Source organism: Raphanus sativus, unplaced genomic scaffold (genome assembly GCF_000801105.2).
Source record: "Raphanus sativus cultivar WK10039 unplaced genomic scaffold, ASM80110v3 Scaffold0449, whole genome shotgun sequence".
NCBI lineage: Eukaryota > Viridiplantae > Streptophyta > Magnoliopsida > Brassicales > Brassicaceae > Raphanus > Raphanus sativus.
Genome location: NW_026615767.1, coordinates 19,189 through 39,608, shown reverse-complemented (window position 1 = coordinate 39,608; position 20,420 = coordinate 19,189). Strand labels below are relative to the sequence as shown.

The 20,420-nt window shown below is 37.0% G+C and overlaps 3 protein-coding genes, 2 long non-coding RNA genes and 1 pseudogene across 9 annotated transcripts; 5 read left to right on the top strand and 1 right to left on the bottom strand.

Moving 5' to 3' along the window:
• Nucleotides 1-150: 150 nt before the first annotated feature.
• Nucleotides 151-1,941, top strand: LOC130502216 (uncharacterized; annotated as a pseudogene).
• A 97-nt stretch (nt 1,942-2,038) lies between these two features.
• LOC130494346 (uncharacterized) lies at nt 2,039-4,461 on the bottom strand. Of its 4 annotated transcripts, none has more exons than XR_008940181.1 (5): nt 3,674-4,461; nt 3,165-3,576; nt 2,796-2,892; nt 2,341-2,366; nt 2,039-2,256 (listed from the first exon to the last, which is right to left on the bottom strand). XR_008940181.1 is itself a non-coding variant. In XM_056996962.1 (3 exons), the coding sequence occupies exons 1-3, from the start codon at nt 4,316-4,318 to the stop codon at nt 2,864-2,866; spliced, it is 1,017 nt and encodes a 338-aa protein (XP_056852942.1). In that variant the 5' UTR covers nt 4,319-4,461; the 3' UTR covers nt 2,385-2,863. The 4 variants fall into 4 exon arrangements, 2 of the variants coding, with proteins under 2 accessions (XP_056852942.1, XP_056852943.1); XR_008940180.1 differs by having other exon boundaries at nt 3,234-3,576; XM_056996962.1 differs by lacking the exons at nt 2,039-2,256; nt 2,341-2,366 and having other exon boundaries at nt 2,385-2,892; nt 3,234-3,576.
• A 1,172-nt stretch (nt 4,462-5,633) lies between these two features.
• On the top strand, nt 5,634-6,590 carry LOC108807634 (uncharacterized). The gene is made up of 3 exons (XR_008940179.1): nt 5,634-5,748; nt 5,848-5,945; nt 6,025-6,590. It is a non-coding gene; the product is annotated as an uncharacterized LOC108807634 (long non-coding RNA).
• A 2,952-nt stretch (nt 6,591-9,542) lies between these two features.
• On the top strand, nt 9,543-11,056 carry LOC130502215 (protein CUP-SHAPED COTYLEDON 1-like). The gene is made up of 3 exons (XM_056996961.1): nt 9,543-9,798; nt 9,983-10,269; nt 10,374-11,056. Exons 1-3 carry the CDS (start codon nt 9,600-9,602, stop codon nt 10,836-10,838), a joined length of 951 nt encoding a protein of 316 aa, XP_056852941.1. The 5' UTR covers nt 9,543-9,599; the 3' UTR covers nt 10,839-11,056.
• A 158-nt stretch (nt 11,057-11,214) lies between these two features.
• LOC130502214 (30S ribosomal protein S20, chloroplastic-like) lies at nt 11,215-12,175 on the top strand. Its single transcript, XM_056996960.1, has 3 exons — nt 11,215-11,446; nt 11,520-11,683; nt 11,777-12,175. The coding sequence occupies exons 1-3, from the start codon at nt 11,281-11,283 to the stop codon at nt 12,020-12,022; spliced, it is 576 nt and encodes a 191-aa protein (XP_056852940.1). The 5' UTR covers nt 11,215-11,280; the 3' UTR covers nt 12,023-12,175.
• Nucleotides 12,176-15,900: 3,725 nt separating this feature from the next.
• LOC130502213 (uncharacterized) lies at nt 15,901-18,870 on the top strand. 2 transcript variants are annotated; one of them, XR_008940178.1, is made up of 11 exons: nt 15,901-15,983; nt 16,069-16,203; nt 16,427-16,526; nt 16,635-16,724; nt 16,802-16,921; nt 17,010-17,185; nt 17,252-17,315; nt 17,457-17,499; nt 17,692-17,781; nt 17,970-18,062; nt 18,208-18,870. It is a non-coding gene; the product is annotated as an uncharacterized LOC130502213 (long non-coding RNA). The 2 variants fall into 2 exon arrangements; XR_008940177.1 differs by having other exon boundaries at nt 15,903-16,203.
• The last annotated feature ends 1,550 nt before the right edge of the window (nt 18,871-20,420 follow it).

Here is a 20,420-nt window from a genome sequence, read left to right as displayed (position 1 = left end):
ACGAATCTTCCACTAGATCAGATCTAAGGGTAGTATAGTAATTGTCAACGAGACCCCTTTTAATCTCTCGATTCCGTTACACTGAAACAGATAGTACTATTCTATCTCCAATGGCGATGGCTACTTCTTCACTCCCATAATAAACACACAAAAAATAAGATAGAAATGTCGGAAACTGAGACGCCTCCCACTGCTATTAAACAGCAGCAGTAACAACAAAGCCTTCATGGGCCTGTTTTCCCTCAGCCCCGCAAACTCCGCCTGTCTCACGACTTCTCTCAGCCGTCGCCTCCGCACGAGCAACAGCGTGAAGAACGTTTCAGCGGGAGTTGTCAACTTCCCGATGTTTGGCGCTAACGGAGGACGCAAGAGATCCGGATCCGGTCACGTGAGCAAGCACGTGGAGCCGTCGTCTCCGAAGGTGACGTGTATCGGTCAGGTCAGGGTGAAGACTAGTAGGAAGCGTGCGAAGGAGGAGATGATGAGAGCCAGATCTAGGAGCCTGAGAAGATCCTCGAGCGACCAAAACGACGGAGGAGGACGTCGTTTCGACGGGAGCGAGAACCGGTGGGTTCATCTTCCGGTGACTATCTGCGAGTCGCTGAGAGAGCTCAGCTGCCTCTTCCCTTGTAGATCCTCGTGTACGGATGATGATGATAATAACACTCACCACGACGAGAGAGGTCGAAGCGGCGGAAACTCCTGTGTTGCGGTGTTCACGCGGTGGTTTGTGGCGGTGGAGGAGACTACGGGAGGGGAGAGGAGGGAGCTTGAGCTTGTGGTTGGAGGAGGAGGAGGAGGAGACGACGCGCGGAGGAGGAGTCGCCGGAGACATGTTTTTGAGAATCTGGATTTAAGCGTTATTGAGACGAAGACGGTGAAGGAAGAGATTATTGTTGGACCGCCGAAGAACGCTTTACTGTTGATGAGGTGTAGATCAGATCCGGTTAAGGTGGCGGCTTTAGCTAACCGGGTTCGAGAAAGGCAGATGTCACTAAACGACGTCGCGTACGGTAGAGAAGATGAGGAAGACGTGGAGATAAAAAGGTTCGAGATTGAGTTACGCGAGAAATGTATTTCCGACAGGACTATTGCAGTTCCTGTTTCAGAACCAGAAGCTCTGTCCGTAGAAGAAGAAGCTTCGAAAATCCAAGATGTAGATTCGTTTGAGGAAGAAACTGAAGCCACGATCATAAAAACCATCGAAGATGATATCAGAAACGCCATAGAAGAAGAGGAACGTAAAGAGGCCGAAAGATCCGATCAAGAACCCGACCCGACTCCGGAAGTGGTGATGGAGAAAAAAACGGAGGAAGATAAGACGACGCCGTATAAGGTGTTACCAGATTGTTTATTGTTAATGATGTGTGAGCCAAAGCTATCGATGGAAGTCTCGAAGGAGACTTGGGTCTGCAGTACAGACTTCGTTAGATGTCAACCGAGTAGACCTCCGGCGAGGAAGATAGTAGAACCTGCCGGAGATCATCATCATCATCATCATCAATCCAAGAAACGAACCGTTGATTCCAATGTATCTTCTCGCCGGATTTCAGTCGATAAACCGCCGGTTCACCAAGCGCCGCTGTTGCAGCCGCCGCGATCATCGTGCTCGTATCCAGCAGCTCCGCCTGAAATACAGGCGGCTGCTGCGGTTGGAGAGGAGAATAAGGCGTACGAGCCACCAATGCTGCCACGTTGCAAATCGGAGCCGAGGAAGTCAGCTTTGAAGCTTACGCCGGAAACTTGTTTGTGGAAAAACCGGAAGCTGGAGCCGCATTCTCCAGCTGCTGTCGGAGTCGGCGCCGCCGGAGTAGGGTTCTAGAAGGAAATGATTGAGACTAAAAAGAAACTATTTGGGTGTAATAGTGATATCTGAATACTCTTTTGTCCCTTCCTTGTTTGTAAATTAGTTTTGTTAGTCATAATTAATTTATTTCTCTATGCTAATGTTTTTTTCATGAAAATCTGTATCCGTTAGTCTAATGCTCACATCAAAACTAGCAGATTACTGTATAAGTAAAACTTATGACATTATTGTTACATGTTGCCTACTAATCACCCGAGCTTTGATCTTCACTGCTTTTATTAAATTCACTCCTGTCGCCTGATGAGTCTCCTTCAGGCTCTGTTGTGGTGGCCTGCATGGCTTCATCAGACTCTTCATTGAACGCTAGCTGACCAGAGTAAAGGAGATGTCCGACCGCGTTGATACTGAAAACAAATGTTGCTAGATAGCATATTCCGTTGATGATAGTCCTGCAGATTAAAAAGAACGAAGACTTTGGTCAAAGAAATTGCCGGAATGTCTTGAGATGAAAACAGAGTAAAGCTTATATGTACCTTACGGATACTGTGATTTGCCTAACCTGCAAAGAGGGAGAAGACGCATATAAATATTTTGTACAAGTTTGAGGGTCTCAGCAAGAATAGGTCTTTTCACTCAATGAATGTTATCGCTTGGTTCTATTTGCACATAGAACGTCAGAAACCATGGTGTGGCTAGACTCTTATTGTACACAAGCAATCATCAAAAGGATATATTGAGACCATGATGATACTTAAGACATAACTCTTATATCTCAGTTATGGGCATTTACAGATATTGAGACCATGGCGATGCTTATCCATTTCTTTTATTTATTTCGGTTATGTGCTGAAGTTGAGACCATGATGATACTTGGACCGCAAGGTAATAATACAACTTGCTAATAATCCAGCAACTAAGCAAAGATAGACTGAAACAAGAACTTGTGACACAAGCAATGAGGACGATCAAGAGAAAAGAAGGAACTAACCGAGAAGTTATCAGAAATAGTCTGACGATTGAGAGCCCTGACTCAACAGTAGATTAGTAGTAATGAAGTTATAGAGTAATGAGAGCAATGACTCCACCTGAAACCGCACCAAGAAACGCCTCTCTTTCTGTTAGAGAGTTCTGGTTCGAATACACTTTATATGTGAATCACAAAGTATTTCACTTTATTGTTTTATCCACTTCTATTGCATTCTACTTGACATAAATAAATTATTCCAAGCTTTCGGCATCAAATCATCGGAACACATTATTATGATTTTGTTTTGTTTTCTTATATTTAGTAAAATAATAGATGAATTTTTTTGAACAAAATAAGGAGCGAAAGATCATAAAGAAAAGAGTGTTATACTTATAGAGAGAATCATTTGTTGTCAAAGAAAAACCAATGCATGTTTTCAGCATTCTTGTCGAACATTACTTGCGACGGTTCGAGCCCAAAACTTGATCTGAGCTTTCATGTCTCTTCTTGACTCCTTTGGCACCCAAATAGGAATCGGCTGACCCACCACCACAGCTGCAGACCGGCTTTTCACGGCTGCCCGTGGGACCCTCCTCTGTTCTTCCTCATCATTTGCTTGGTTCGTCTCAGGTTCGGTAATGTCCAATTCCTTCAACATAAGAAGCTCTTTTGTATCGACGCTGCTTAATGTCTTACGCAGCGTCTTACCTCTTGGGCTTCTCTGTGACTTGGCCACCATCTCTTGAATAGCTTCTTCTGATCTCGAGTGTCTCGGTGGTTTAGGTCTTGGAATGCTTGAACTCTGCACCACGTTTGAAACATTTAAATCGAAATTATAGAAAAATAATCAATAAACACCAAAAAATTAAAAAAAAAGAACAAGAAAAGAAGATGTTTACCTTTGGTGTGTTCTGTTTCGTTGGAGTAAACTCAGAAGAAGAGCTAGCGATGGCTTCACGGATCAAGAATCCCATTCTGGAATCGTCAGTCTCTTGATCTTGAAACTCATTTCCAACATCTTCTCTTCCTATGTAACTCGGTAACGTCTGAGTTCTCTGCAAACTCCCTCCCATCGGGCAACACTGGAGACTATTGTTATTACAAAAACTACTAGTACCACCAGCTCTGTTCTTTTTAGAGCTTCCTCTAATCCCCTTCTCTCGAACGACAGGTTCCTTCTTTTGCAAGTAAGCTCTTCGTTCTTGAACCCTAATCTTTTCAGAGAACTGCCTTCTCATCTTGTTTATCTTCTCAGGCTCGCTTCCACCTTCTTTATTCACTATACACGGTAGTGGAACCGATTTTCCCCCGGTGGGAGCTTTTAGAAGCTTCTTGTCTGAATTGGAGTCTCCATCTTTTGAGAATTCGGGTTTAGGACAAGTGGAAGAGGAAGGAGGAGAAAGAGGATAAGGATCTGAATGGCAATACCTCAAGATTCTTGATCTTCTGTCAAGTAAGTTATCAAAGAACCAGAAATCTTCAAGAAGATCATCAATAGCTTCGATTTGTTCCAACTCTTGATGATCATTCAAAGTAGGATCCATTTTTTAAAAAATTCAGACAAAGAGATAACCAAAAGAGATAAGTATTTGTTCTTTCTTTCTTCTTCTTCTTCTTCTTTGTTCTGTTTGTATTTGAAGCATAGATTCTGGAGACTTATCAAGAGGTGCCCATGTGGGCAACCATTCAGCATTTGTTTTTATTTTTAATATTAGTTTTTCAATGTTTTATGTGGAGTCAGTTTTTTGTTTTTATTGCACATATGAAAAAGGAAACAAAGAAATCTGAGTGCAAACAAAAAAGGAAATAAATTGAGACGTATTCCAAATAGGCAAATAGAAAAGACTTTCATTTTCCAATTATTTCAGATCTTGGGGTCAATAAATAAACTTCCAAGGAATAATATTGACTCCATTATCTTCAATATTGTTGATAAGTATCGGATTGTGATTTTATTTCATTTAGGACGTTGCAGAAACTAAACTGCATTAATTGCGTGGAAAAGAAAAGAAAAAGTGGATAATTAAAACTAAATTACAGTATAACAAATGGAAATGATTTCTTGCAACAACTAAGGAAAAATAAGGTTTCAAAGAAAGGGATGATAGCTAAGAAACGGCATAATAAGCCCTGTCATGACAGTCAACATGCCATGTGATTCATAAACTAAAATGTAACAAATTGTTTTCTATGTAATATAAAATGATAAATCAATACAGTTTTTATTCTATATTTATTCTTTGTTCTCAATCGCCTCCAATGCGACAGCTAAGAGTTGTGCTAACCTAATAAATACAAAGATTTTGATAATATATTACTCCTAAGAAACATGTTATGTAAAGCAACAAGTCTCGCGCTCTGAACATATATTGTTCCCCAATTATAATCTTACATTGAATATGCTACAACTAATATTAAATATGCTAATCCGCCGTAACTTTTATTACGTGGCATGTTGCTGAGGCTAATTAGTGATGAATAGAGAGTGAAGTTAGCTGCGTACCTGAACGTTTGTCGACAATGTTGGGAAAAAGGATGCTTCAAAGAAATTAGGGGATCACATACATGAAACATCACAGTAATTTTCAAGAAAAATAGAACAACTAGCGACCACTGCTTCTGAAGAAACCGCTTGCCGTTTACCGCAACTCTAAATGACATGCAGTCTCTAAGGATAAGACTCGGTGGGCCAAACGACAACGTGTCGCTACAAACCGTTCTCCACCTGTCTATCAATTTGGGCCTGAGCTTGAATGCAGAAGCCTAATCTAGTCTCAGATCAGCTTTAAAACTGCGTGCGGCTTTTGGTAATAAAACGGACGGACACGTAGTTAAAACTATTCAAACATGGGACAACCAAAGATGGAATGCAGTGTTAATACAATAGATACCATCTTCTCCATCTAATACAAGAAATTGTGTGGGTAGTTTTCTCCCGTTGATGTTTGAGCTCATTGCCTTGGAATTGGGAGAAGTAAGTCGTGCTATGTTATTAATTATGTTTTCTTCTGTAAGGTATCTGATCAATTATCTTCCGTTCTAATTATGTATTATCTTGTTAATTCTTTGCTAGTACTGCTTGTGGCACTAGAAAAAGTGGAAAGGAGCTCAGCTTCAGGGTCAAGGGTTGGAGGTAGCATTGCTTCAATCCAGAAGATTGCAGCTCCGGAGGTCATATATTTCGTAAAAACATATTCTTTTTTTTTTTTGTAAACTATAAAAAAACATATTCTTGGTTCATTGTTCTCAGATAGTCTATGAATGACAAAGATCCCTGGGGAGAGTAGTTGAGCTCACGGGTTTACGAGATTGCATTGACCTGGGCATACCACTTGATGCTACGGTAGAGCGGGCTGCTCAGCAGTTCAGACAGAGAAGATATCGGTCAAATAACCTGGTTTTGATCGCAAGTGAACTACTGAAACTCCAAGCAACCGGTCTATCTCATCATGCTGATAAGGCACAGTGGAAAGGCAGGGGAGATGCTTACAAGACTGTTTTCAGCTCTACTCAGACTTGGGAGTTAATAAGAGAGGTGAGTCCGACAGTAACATGGAGCAAAGGGATTTGGTTTACACTAGCTACACCTAAATACTCTGTGGTTGCGTGGATTGCTGTCCATAATAGATTGGCAACAGGAGACAGGATTCAAATCTGGAACCCACTTGCAGATGCAACTTGCACTCTCTGCAAACTTCAGAATGAGACAAGAAATCACTTGTTCTTCACATGCTCCTATTCTATGCTAATATGGAGGACGCTCACAATGAAGTTGATGGGGAACCGATACTCCAGTAACTGGGATGATACTTTACATAGTCTTACAACATTGGACTGCAATACTCTGCTCTTGCTACGGTCCGCTTTCCAGGCTGCTATCCACTCAATATGGAGAGAGAAACGCTCGTCGTCACGGTGAGCCTTCTACAGATCAGTCTCTGCTAGCAAGGTACATCGACAAACACATCCGGAGCCGTATTGATTCCATGCGTGGAAAACTACACAAGAAATATGACAAGGCTATGCAGCTATGGTTTGCATCAAGATGATTCTTCTCTAGCAAAGTAGAATATTAGGCTTACAAAAACTCAAAAACAGCTGCATTCATTGTAAAAACGTTTTTTTTTGTTTTGAATCCAATTTAACATTCATTCAAAAAAAAAAAGACAAAGATCCCTGTGAATGCAGATGCTTCTTGCCCTCCTGGATGAAGCCAATACTGGTTTAACCATCGGAGATGGAGGTGATGACTCAGAGTCTGAAGATAACAAATACAGTAGAAATAGCCGATCCTCTGCTCTTGAGCTTCTCAAGGATGAAAACGATGGCCTTAGTGTATGCCTTCTGTCTCAATTTTTGCTTTTTTCAGAAGTCTCAATAAAAAACTATTCCGTATAAATGTTGTGTGACAGTAAAATTCAGGGGCTATGTGGCTGAGCTTTTAGTCAATTTCATGTTGCACGAAAGACACAGTACATTCCCCTGCACTAAATTCAGCGTTACAGGCTGCTGCAAGTGGTCCTCGGTCAGAGAGGATGAAGCAGACACTTAAGATAGCTCTTCGGCTTCTTGATGTCTACGTTAGTGTTACGTTGCGAGATGAAAATGACTATAAGATTGTTTACAGCCTTCCTAGTGTTCTTAAGCTGCTAAAATAGGATAAGTCAGTCACCTACGTAGTTCGACCTTTAACCACTGCTGAGTCTGTTCATGCTTAATTTTCTTTTGTTGGATGTTTTATCTTTTGGAAGCTCTGATATGTGCACTAATCCCTCTACGCATGAGAAGAAACTCTACAATGTTTCAGGATAAGAACTTTTCTCATGAGGTAACATGCATTAGGCAGTGGCAGACCCACTTGATGACTTATGGGGTCAGTAGACACCACAAAAATTTAATTTGTTGGCTATGATCATTTGTGGTGTAGTTGGTCTGATAGTGCAGTAGTGAACCCACAAAAGTGGGGTTTGGGTGTCTTCAGTGACATCTTAGAACTTTTTTGACCCCACATAAATTTTTTCTTGGGTCCCCCACTGGCATTAGGACATGCTACATGACAATGACTCTTAATAATCTCCTCTGGATCCGAATGGATCGTCTATTGATATTCAGCTGTTCTTCAGATATCCCAAGGCTATTTTGACCTTTTAGTGTATGGACTGTGTACATGTATTACGGTATGTTTATACAGATTCGTAGGATGCTACTGGAGTTCTTGCTAGCAGCATTTCAGAGGTCTCCGAATTTCATTCCGCTGTTGAAAGTAATGTTTTGTTTTGTTTCCATTACTTGGTTTGTGCTGGTATCAGCATTATAATTTAGAATAAGAAGATTTGACGCTGCATTGGTTGATATGCTGAGTCAAAAATCATTCTATCTATCTTCATGATAGGTTACATATTCTTTTGATTACAGCTTATTCTCTTAAAGTATGAATTTTCTGAAACTTGTTGCGACTTCTTTCGTAATGCAGAAGCCTATAATTGACACGCTTGGAGAAGCTAGCGATGACCCTGCTAAGCTCAGTTTCTAATATTTACACGGATGTTTTGTAATATTATCTCCTCTAAACATTTGCGTCCCATAGAGAGTTAGCTTTAGAGCTATGTTGGGCAACTGGAGAGCATGGTGGTGAGGGAGAATCACACAAGGATGCTGCTCGCGAGCTCTTTGAAAGCTTAGAGTTGCTTTCTATATGAGAATCTCTCACTCATCAAGGTATTATTAACTTCTTTTGTTACATACCATCACTCTGCCTTTCTCGCAAGAAAACAAAAATTTGTACTTACAACAACGGCTTATGGGCAAACGATGGTTGCACACATCCCATTGCACATTCTAACTGAACAAGGAGGTTAAAAAGTTATTCTATTAATTTCCTCTCTTAACACTTTATTGATTCAACTAGACTTAGATGATAATGTTGTGACCAAAAAAAAGACTTAGATGATGATGTTGCTTGCAAGAGGATATCCATATTTGGACTAATCTCTCCCGGTTAGATCCGGTTTTGTGTATACATCTACTTGTACAAATCCACCAAAAGATGTAGGTAGAGTTATTTGTGAGGGGAGCATAGAGGTGAAAAACTGCTAGAGAGGGGAGAAAGATTGCATACAAAGAAAGTAAAGATGGGAATATGATTTGATGTAAAGCCTGTGAGGACGTTTCCTTGTGACAGACACGACGCGTCTATATCCGGTCCATTCGTTTCTTCTTTGGACACTGATGGATGGATGTGATTGCTTCTTATTGATTTGATGCATCCATATGGTCTTCCTTTTTCTTTTACGCGTCTTTTTTTCTTGTTCCTTGCAATAAAGCCTTAACGCGTATTGAATTTTTCGTAACAAGAATCTTATTCACAGTGAAGTTCAGACTGCTCAGTAGATAAAGATCCAACTAATATCCAATAATCTATTGGCTAGTAAACAAAAACAAAGATTTGGCTGACGTAGAGTCCCCTGAGATTTCCAGTCACGCACGCATTGCATGCTCAAAAGACAAATGTTTAATTATATTATTTACCCTAGATCCTAATTCGTTTTAATTACATGCATATGCACACGCATCATATATATATATATATATATATATATATATATATATATATATATATATATTCGTTTTGTGTGGTGTATTGTACACATCAACATCAACTCTATCTGTCCACTAGCTACTGTCCAATATCACATCAGTTGCTTGTACAACAGGAGAAACACAGATCATTTACAAAAGGACCCTTTTAGTTATTTCACCTTCCTTTGGCTCCTTTATACATTGAAAAATCTAGGGTTTTGTTTTGCTTCAGAGCTTCTGCCCACAATGGATATGGATGCCTTTAGTGGTTGGGAGAGATCATCTAGATATGAAGATGAAACCATAATGCCACCTGGGTTTAGGTTTCATCCTACTGATGAAGAGCTCATCACTTACTATCTCCTCAAGAAGGTCCTTGACTCTAATTTCTCTTGTGCCGCTATTTCCCAAGTTGATCTCAACAAGTCTGAGCCTTGGAGCTTCCTGGTAAGCCCACCAAAACACAACCACACCTATTTTCTCCTCACTTTGCTTAAATTTATAACATCTCTGCACTACCTGATTATCTGGAATCATGTCTTAAGTCATCATTATAGGTTATAAGTCTTTGTTGCTCTGTTCTAAAACAGAGTCTTGATCATTTCTTTTTTTTGCAAAACCGTTTTGAGCAGAGAAAGCCAAAATGGGGGAGAAAGAGTGGTACTTCTTCACACTAAGAGACCGGAAGTACCCAACAGGACTGAGAACGAACAGAGCTACAGAAGCTGGCTACTGGAAAGCAACTGGTAAAGACAGAGAGATCAAAAGCTCAAAGACAAAGTCGCTTCTTGGGATGAAGAAAACGCTTGTGTTTTACAAAGGCAGAGCTCCTAAAGGTGAAAAAAGCTGTTGGGTCATGCATGAGTATCGTCTCGACGGCAAATTCTCTTACCGTTACATTACTTCCTCCGCTAAGGTAAACCATTTCTCTACATTATTATTATTATTATTTTTATTTCTCTACATTAAATAATCTGTTCACAACAATGTAAACATAACTCCGTGTTTTGTTTTATACAGGATGAATGGGTTCTCTCTAAAGTTTGTCTGAAAAGCAGCGTTGTCGGCAGAGAGACGAAGTTGGTCTCTTCTTCTTCTTCTCCCGTTTCCGTCGCCGGAGAAGTCTCCTCCGGTGTAAATGTCTCATCTTCTGTGATTGCTCCGATCATTGACGCCTTTGCGACGGAGCACGTGTCCTGTTTCTCCAATACCTCTGCTACAGCTCATCATGCCGATGCGAGTTTTCCGACGTACCTTCCGGCTCCACCTCCTTTACTGCCACGTCAGCCTCGACGCGTAGGTGGTGATGATGATGACGTGGCGTTTGGTCAGTTCATGGATCTGGGATCTTCAGGTCAGTTTAACGTCGACGTCGACGACGCAGGGTTCTTCTCACCGAATCTGCCTTCTCTGCCTCCGACGGTTCTTCTTCCTCCACTGTACGGTGGTGGCTCGGCCCTGAGTTTCTGGCCGTTTGCTATGTGACGTATCGTTATGCTGGTTCGTTGGTTGTATTAGTCTCGAACCATTTCCTTTGTTGTATTGTGTTGCTGTTTCATTAGTACGTGTTTGTAATGTCTTTACGCGAGTTGTGTAACATGACTTCTTCCTAGTACTACTCTCGGACCATTTGCTTGTCGCGATTATGTTTTGTAATAATGTCTTTCGCATGGCTTCTATGTTAATTTCGCATTATGGCTAAAGCAAGTCTTGTAACCAGACATCTACATGGGCCTAGGTTTGTGTATGGGCCTTGGCCCATTGGATTTTAAAGTTCACAACAACAAAAAATGGTTGTAAAAGTCCATTAAAAAAAACGGTAAAATTACAGTTTTAGACAACATCTATTTCTTTCTGGATAACACAAAGTCCGAGAGCCAATTACAAGAGCAGAGAACTGGTGTTGTTCGGTAGTAGAAGAGGATCCATGGCGACATTAGTCCAGTGTCTTTCTTCCTGTGCGACACTCAATCCCAAATTCAAATCCCTTTCTCTTAACGGAGCTTCTTCTTCCTTGTCCACTCGTCGTGGTGTCTGCTCTTCTTCCCTTAGCTTCTCTCAGAGCGTTTCTCAATGTGTCGCCTTCTCCTCCGGTAAAACCCTTTTTTCGCAGAATCTTGAATTGTTTTTTCTTTTAATTAAATGACGTTGGTTTGTTCTCTCCAGGGAATATGTGGGTAGAGAAGAATAAGCCAGCAAGGCAATCGATTGTGTGCGAGGCTGCTCCCACCAAGAAAGCTGATTCAGCTGCCAAGAGAGCTCGCCAAGCTGAGAAGAGGCGCGTTTACAACAAGTCTAAAAAGTCCGAAGCCCGCACACGGATGAAGAAGGTAGGTGTCTTAGTTCCTCTACAGTTTTACTGACTAGAGTTAGGTGAATAACTAGTTTGATTCATATTTATCCTCAACATATATGCTAAACAGGTTTTGGAAGCACTTGATGGGCTCAAGAAGAAGGCAGATGCGGTACCTGACGAGATTGTAACCGTGGAGAAACTGATAGGAGAGGCTTACTCTGCTATAGACAAAGCAGTCAAGGTTAGAGCGCTACACAAGAACACTGGTGCGCGTAGGAAGTCTCGGCTGGCTAGGAGGAAAAAGGCCGTTGAGATCCACCACGGTTGGTATGTCCCTGCCGCAGCAGCAGAAGCTGTCACCATGGCTGCGTAAACAACATGGACAGATATAATGTTTTCTTTTTTTTGTAATGTATAATTCAATCGCTTTCAGACTCTCTTCTTGTGTACTGTTGTGTCTAAGCTTCTTGTCTTCCATCATTGGGCTTGGTCTTGGTCTGGTTTAGTAAGATCTCAGTTCTTGCCTCTCGACATCATTTCTCGGTAATAACTCAATGCTTATCCTTCTTTCACCTTTGCGACCAAACCATGAACTCTAATGTTTCCCAACACACACCACCCGTTTAAGAATAATGTTCATAGCTTCCACATCACATCCAGCAAACTCTCTTGTATAAGAACACAACAAGGTTTCAGCAATCTCGACGTGCTTATACCTACACGGCCACATCAAGAGCCCACGAAACGCAACCAAATCGTCCTCTGTCCCAAACTCCCTTCTCCTCTCGAATACCTTTACAGCTTCATCTACTTTGTGAGCAGCAGTGTACCGGTTAAGCAAAACTTCATACGTCTTTTCATCTCTTGCAGACATTTCGTCGAACACTTGGCGGAATTTATTGAAACGCCGCGTTTACCATAGAACAGATTGTTTACGGATCGATTGAGAAAGTATATAATAACTTGGTTTCCAATCAGCTCAATCTCTTTAAATTTCGAATCTCTTCGGAAGCAATACGTAAATGTAAAGTTAAACATTCTAGCGAAGGAACAATGTTCGGTTCGTGCTGATAAACTGAAAATGGGCCTATGTCTGAAGCCCAGGTGCGAAAGTGAATTTACAGTAACAAATAATTAATTATTGCAATGAAAATATAAGACTAAACTAATTTACAGAAATGGATGATCGAGCAATGCCAATGTGTAAGTTTGTCTTAGAATCGCAATAATTCTTAGGAAACCCGGATTAGTTCTAATATTAAGAGATTGTAACTGAGAAATTTGGTATGTATTTTCTCTTAATTCGTCCCCATGCAATATTAAAGGTTTTTATTAGATTTTATAAATGGTTTTCATTTTGATTTAGAGGTTTGCCTACAAGATATACATTAAATTATACAAAAATAGTTTAATATATATACAGTGTAAATGTAAATTAAATATTGCCATAACATTCAATTATATTTTTATATCTCAATGGAAAGAACATACGAAATAGTATAATTATACTCTTTTAATAAAATCTATTTACAAGTTTAATTGTATGTGTATTTAATATTTTAGATAAAGAGATATTTTTCTGTACATTATATTAGTCCATACTTTCATAATCTTATATTTATGTTGACCACACTGAAATTTTAATAATTTAATATAATATTTCTTATTTTAACTTGAAGTTCTATTAAATTATAAGAAATTTTGTATTAAAATTAGAAAATGATATTATTTTTTTGGTCAAATAAACTCAGATTATAATTTTGTGACAAGAAAAAAGACTTAGATGATAAATTTTGCTTGCAAGATATTATCCATATTTGAACTTATCTCTCCCGGTTAGATCCGGTTTTGTGTATGCAACTCCAGATACATGTACCAAAAGATGTAGGTAGAGTATATGCGAGATAGCATCATATGGTATGATTTTCAAATACGTAACTAAAATGAATTTAACCACATTATTTTGGAAAACCTGCATATTTTCACCAATTATATGATTTTCAAATATGTTAAACATGGTATGACCAAACATGGTAACTAATGAAATTATATTTTGTTCATCTATTAACCGGTCTAGATAGTCCGATTATCAGAATCACCTATTTAATCCTTGTTGTCTAGGTGTAAGTATCTTCAGCACCTTTTGTGATTCATCGCATAGAAAAGTTGATGCTATGTTCTTACAATGGAAGATTTAAAACTAATCTCCTAAGAAAATGTATAATCCATATATCGATTTTCTCTTTCAGATCTAGAGCATAACTCCATATTTAAATGAGGGGTTTCTATAAATATGATTCCCTCCTTCTCATTGTTAGGCGACAAGTTTCCTTTTATTTGTGTAGATACACAAAACAAAAAAATTGGGAGTAAAGGATATTATTTTTTTTCGTTTGATTCGAAAATTAGTCTCGAGTTTAATCTGAAATTCACTGGTTTTAAGAAAAAATAACTATTCTAAAAGTGAAAACTAACAGTTTCTTTTCCTTGTTTGGCAGAAGGATATATATATTTTCTTATTAGTGCAAAAGGATATAATGTTTTTCAAGAATCATATAGAGATCGAATTTAAGCTGAAAAAGAGAAATTATATAGAGACAAATTATTCGTCTCCTGAGGCTAAGAAGTCAAGTGTCATTTATTCACAACCTTTTGTGATTCACCACACAGAAGAGTTGATGCCATGTTCTTGTATATATTCTATTTATTTCAGTTCGATTATCACTTTAGAAAGTTTAACACAAATTAAAAAATAATAATTTATCTACTATATTCTTTTATATAAATTGTATTTACAAGTTTAATTGTAATTGTATTTAATATTTTAGATAAAGAAATATTTTTCTGTATATTATATTAGTCCATACTTACAAAATCTTATATTATGTTGACCACGCTGAAATATAAACAAAATTTTATATTTTTTTTAAGTGTCGTTCTAGGTTTGTGCACACATATTAAGAAAATATCTTATTTGTATATTTCTAATTAAAAAAATAATTACTTATACATCTAACTATATTTAAACCTATAAAAAAAATTGGAGAATATGGTTAACAAATTTTGCATTAAAAATATAAAACGATATTTATTTTGGAACAGAAATTTTACTTTACAGTGACACTTAAAATTAAATGGAAAGATTAATATATAATATCCTGTATAATTTACATCGAAAACAATATTTAATTTATAACTAAAGATTAATCATAAAACGACAATTAAACTAAAAGAAGAGAGTATTGATTTTGAGATTTTGAGATTTCATTGTTGTTGGTGTATTGACTTTAACAATCTTTGTAAAATCTCTTGTTATTGGTTTAAGAATTTCTAAAATCCATTAAAATCTTTTATTATTCAAATAAATAGTTATTCTTAATTTTCTAATTCTAAATAAGTTTATTGTTATTGAGACATGAATTCTCTTCGTTTTTGCTTATAAGACATGACTCTCAAAATATCGTGTGTATCTATGAGATTTATAAAATCTATGTGATAGAAAAGTCTAGAAAACAAAATAACTATTCTTGCCAAATATTTTTTTGCATTTTCAACCCAAATTATATAACTCATCATATATAATTACTTTTAAATTTATAATTATACTTTTATTCTTTTATCCAATAAAATAACAAAATAACTATTCTAATTTTTATTTTAAATTCAAAAAAAAATCTTTTTAAAAAATTTCATTATTTATTAATTTATTTTAAATTTTATAATTTCTTAACCATAAATTAAATCTAAAAATGAATCTTAAAAATAGAATTAATTCATGAAGTAGCAATTTACATACTGCCATGAGATCAAAATTTTCAAATATGTTTGCATTATATCTGTTTCAAAGTAAGGTCTTTTCTATTTTTTCGTTTTTCTTAAAATATTTTGAATTCATAGATGGAATTGAGTATTTAACAATTGTAGTTTACTAGTATTTCTATATTTTAAAAATGAATTTCAATGTTATTCTTTTGACACTTATGTAGTTCAATGTTTAGCCTTTGTAAAAATCAATACAATACTAAAAGGTGAATAATCTCAACTCTTACCATGTCCACGTCGACAAATTAAATCGACCAATAGGAGAAGAGTGATTCGCCACGTCAGATTCGTCATTTAAATCAGTTGGGCTTCAAAACCAATGTTATTTGGCCCATCTACTCTGATCTATCCTCCTGCGTTTCTCCTGCGCCGTTTACGTTCCTTGAAATCTTCAGACCACGGTTTCTTCAGATGTGTAACGATGAGAGCATGTCTTTACTTCTCACCATTAAATATTTCCTTGATTTTCTCCCACTACGATTTATTCAATCATCTCCTACTGACGCGATCGAGTCCTTCTCCTCTCTTTTATGCCTTTTCTTAAGAACCCTAACTCTATCTTTGGAGAAAATTGAAAGTTTGGATTTTGTTTTGCAGGACTACGGAAGATGATATAATTGTATATCAAGTAACATCTGAGGACATTGTTGATGACTTTGAGACGAAGTGGTTGATGTTAAAGACAAAGAGCTTAATAAGCAGAAGCTGAGGAGAAGAATTGATCAGCACAAGGTCTGTTCTTTGTCTTGATATTAGCTATATTTCAAGCGTCACTGATACAAACCAGAGTCTGATTAGTACAATACGATGAGATCTATACACAATGGTCTCATCTATAAAGACCAAGTTGAACTTTACATATTGACATGGCTACTTATTGTAATCACGTTAGTCTCCTACTAATTATGACTGATCTATTGAACGGTCTATTAATCTTTTCCATGATAACAAATAGCTTCCACCGTGGAGGTGCGGCTGGTTCGTTTTCCCCAGCGCTCATACTCGGTGATGATCGTGATAAAAACAGTCGATCCGGAGGAGGACAATAATTACTGGTACTCTTAACAGTTCCTACCATTTTTTTCTCATTAATTGTTGTCGTGATGGCTCTGTTTACCTAAAATATGATGTGCTAATGATTGTACTTTCTTAATTAACTCTAGGAAGAGCCACCCTGTATGTCTTCTTGCGGTGATTATCTTAAAAGGAACTTCTCCTGGTGGCTTGATTGAGGCATGTTTCCCTTCATGCAGGTCTCTAAATGGCTTGATTGAGTAAATTATATAAGTACATTGCGTTTACCAATTCCTAATATTATTATATCTTACAGTGTCCTAGAATAATCATTAGCGATGTAGAGGTAAGCAAGACTCTTGCTTGAACCAAGTACATGGAGTATGGTTTGAAATGAGACTGAGGCAAGAACCTTCTCCAGGGTTCACAGCTGGAGGTTTAGTTGCTCTATTTTCACCCTGTTTTTATTTTAAAGTTTTAACGAAGACAATTTAGAATTGATCTGTTTGTTATATTTTGTATAGACAATACAATACGACTACTGTGATCACACAAGTTCCATATCATGTGGTTTATGCCAAAGATGGAAAGGTGATGAAGTACCCAGTTATTTGAAGTGGTAACAGATGGTGAGAAGTCGAAGGCGGGGAAGAAGCGAGCTAAGGCTCCATGGGCAAAGCTACTTTCTCAGTATTCTCAGGTGGGTCAAGTTTCATCAGTGATTGTTTATTTATTGGTTTGATATCTAATAGTCTGCGAATTCTAGGACATTGAGTATGGATTCATGAGCGGCGACAAGGACAACTTCAACCTCGCCGATCTAACCGCCTGTAAGACTTCCTCCCCCTCTGACTACACTCTCCTTCTCTTCCTTGCGCTTCCTCTTATGCGAGAGACCTGTTTAAACCCTGATTTTTTATTTAGTCGTGGTTACTTACTGTTTCTTCTTTCATCTGCGATTGTTTTTGTAGCTCTTAAAGACAGGATCGAGCTGGCCTTATGAACTCTCTCAAGGTGAGTTTTGTTTTCTTCCCACAAAAAAAAATAAAGTTCTGCAGTCGAAGAATATGAATGGTTTTTTCGAGTTTAATGTTGCTATTAGACATTGCCTTGGTTTGATTTTATAAGGTTTCAGTGTAGAATGAGTTCTGTTGGAGATTGTTTGTGATTGTTGTCTTTTTATTTTTGTATATGTTAAATCCACAGAACAAGCTAATGGCTGGTCAGCGTTCTGATGTTCTCGAGAGTCTGACTCCTCAAGTGAGAAACCGTGTTGAAGCCTTGAGGGACATACAGGTTAGACAAGTTTGTTTCGTATTAATTTATTAACTTGCGTAAAATGATGTGGTTCCTTCAAATCTTATCTTGGTTAAGGATGTGAGATTGTGTGTATTCTCTCCTTCCTTTATTCGAATGTCAAGCGGCCTTAAATATATTAAGGTGTTTGTTCCGTATTGATAAACCTGTGACGTCTCTCAACGCAGGGAAAGCATGATGAGCTTGATGCAGAGTTCCGTGAGGAGAGAGCTGTTCTTGAAACCAAGTATGATAAGTTGTATCAGCCTTTGTATACCAAGGTAATTGTTTGTTACTGAGAAAAAAGTCTACAGTTTCCTGTGAGATTTTGTGTTAAACATCATCTGCTTATATCAAGAAGCTATGGGCATACTCATGAATTGTATTGATCTTGATATGTGTTGTGTTTCTCATCTACATCACCAGAAGAAACAGGTCAAGGATCCGGAGCTTGGTGAAGAGGAGTTGAAGAAGTTCCAAGAGGTAACTTGATCAAATAAGAAAGTTTCTCCCGAAGATGAAGATAACCCAAACCCGAGTCAGTCCAACGCCACTACCTTGAGTCGAAGGTCACATCTATGGTGGTGATTTGTTACCTGGTTAAGGAGATGCCCTAGAACAGTATGTCCGGTAAGGTAAATGTATCCAATGTAGAGAAATATTAGGTCTTAACTCTGACGAGATTCAGAAGGTTGAGGGTCTTGGTTATGTGATGTGGAAGTAGGCATGAAAGGATGAATGATAATTGCATCATAAAGAAAAACCAGGTTTAAAGTGCTGAAGAGGTTCAGAAATTTGAGGATCTTGGTTATGTGATATAGAAGGTCAACGATTGTTTGAATCCGGCATTGGCCCTGTTTAACTATGAGGAGAGGGTATGGTTATGTATGATCTGTAGCGGTTTGTGCAACTCTATATGGGAGAAGACCCCAACTATGATCCTTCTGGTGATGTACAGACTGATGGAGCAGATGACTGATTTGATTTCTTATGTTGATTGTGTGGGACTGTAGGTACTTATTGTTATTGTTTGTTTGCTACTTACCCGTTAACTAGATGCATAATTTATGTGTAGATATATTGCATGTGTTAAAGATGAAACATTTTGGTTTAGCAAATCTTTTTATTTATTTTTCGATAGTTAGCTATGGGAAACACTCCACACTTTCCATTTAAAAAGAAACGCCGATGGCCTAGACAAAAGCATCATGTAAATTTAAGTGATATAAAGTTATGCACACCAAGGTTATATTATTGAGAGCCTGACTGGTGTAAAGTGGCTTATAAATTACTTGAAATCTGACAGACTAATGCATAATCTCTGTAAAAGTAGAAGACTAATCAAGGTAGGCCGTTAAACTCTTCCTGTTAAAGAAATGAGCTATCAATATTGTTTGTGCTCGAGTTCACAGTTTGAAATAAATATTCTACATCTTCATAGTTTCATATATTTTAGCTGAGTGATGTTTTTTTATTGTTTGTTTGCTATTTATCAGTTGCAATTTCGAAGAGGAAAAGTTATAAAGTCTCTGTTGCTTAGTTTTATTCTCCAGTGGAATTTTATGCCAGCAATGATTGAGTTTCCCACTCATTGAATCATCTACATTTTACATCAATGGTTTGAAATAATGTTTTAAATATAATTTTATAACAAAATTATAATATATATAAAATATAATTTTTAAAAAAATAAAAGTATATTTATAAATATAATATATATTAGTATTCCTATTATTTCAGTTTAAAATAATTGAATGTTTTTATATTTATATTTATAATTTTTTTAAATAGATTTTTTATTCTTCCAGAAGCGCAAATATCAATTGAAACCAATTTTTGAATTTGAGAGGTTACGAGTGATTTGAAAAGATTTATGTGAATAATGCAATTGTAATAAATTTTTTTAAAAGGAATAAAACATCATTCTAAGTAAAAAAAAATCTATGATAGCCTTAAAAATGTTATTTTGTCAAATATAGCTTCCAAAGTTCCAAATATAAAATGACCAAAATGTTTCTAACTTTCAAATAAAATTTTTAAAAATAGTTTCAAAAGTATTTTAAATTTTTAATAAAATTTGATAAATAAAAAAATTGAACTTTTATGCAAATTTTTATATAAAAAGTTCAAATTTAGAAAAATATAATTCAAAACTAGAAAAAGAATTATGTTTTTATTTATTTTTATTTATATATTTAGATTATAAGAGTTTTTGTCCTTTTTAATGAAATCTATTTTGATCACTTTTTTGAAAGCTTTTTCTTGAAACAAAACTTAAAAATTATCTATTAAAGAATTACCGTAAAATTATATATTATTATATCCAAACCAATTATCCGCGCGTAGCGCGGAGAAAGACTCTAGTGTATTTAAATGCTAAATGCTAAGTGTTAAACATGTACATTACTAAATAAATTTGTTTAATTCTTTATATTTTCTGTTTGTGTTCTCCTACGTTATCAATAAAAATAAAGGAAATATTATATACCTTTATATTATTATTATTATGAGCAACAAAAATGAAAACGCTTGGTGGTAAAGAAGATAAATTAAAGACTCTAAATTAAATCGAAGGGTAGATAAAAAGAAGAAAAAAAACAGGATTCTTCGAAGGAGGAAACAGACACACGTGGCAAAGG

Excerpts from the sequence above, each read along its gene's own strand:
- LOC130494346 (XM_056996962.1), bottom strand. The coding sequence starts at position 4,318 with ATGGATCCTACTTTGAATGATCATCAAGAGTTGGAACAAATCGAAGCT. Across the intron at positions 3,577-3,673 it reads CGAAACAGAACACACCAAAG|AGTTCAAGCATTCCAAGACC; the intron begins GTAAACATCTTC and ends AACGTGGTGCAG. Across the intron at positions 2,893-3,233 it reads TTGGGCTCGAACCGTCGCAA|GTGGAGTCATTGCTCTCATT; the intron begins GTAATGTTCGAC and ends GTGCGGTTTCAG.
- LOC130502215 (XM_056996961.1), top strand. The coding sequence starts at position 9,600 with ATGGATATGGATGCCTTTAGTGGTTGGGAGAGATCATCTAGATATGAA. Across the intron at positions 9,799-9,982 it reads GTCTGAGCCTTGGAGCTTCC|CAGAGAAAGCCAAAATGGGG; the intron begins TGGTAAGCCCAC and ends AACCGTTTTGAG. Across the intron at positions 10,270-10,373 it reads ACATTACTTCCTCCGCTAAG|GATGAATGGGTTCTCTCTAA; the intron begins GTAAACCATTTC and ends TGTTTTATACAG.
- LOC130502214 (XM_056996960.1), top strand. The coding sequence starts at position 11,281 with ATGGCGACATTAGTCCAGTGTCTTTCTTCCTGTGCGACACTCAATCCC. Across the intron at positions 11,447-11,519 it reads ATGTGTCGCCTTCTCCTCCG|GGAATATGTGGGTAGAGAAG; the intron begins GTAAAACCCTTT and ends TGTTCTCTCCAG. Across the intron at positions 11,684-11,776 it reads CCCGCACACGGATGAAGAAG|GTTTTGGAAGCACTTGATGG; the intron begins GTAGGTGTCTTA and ends TATGCTAAACAG.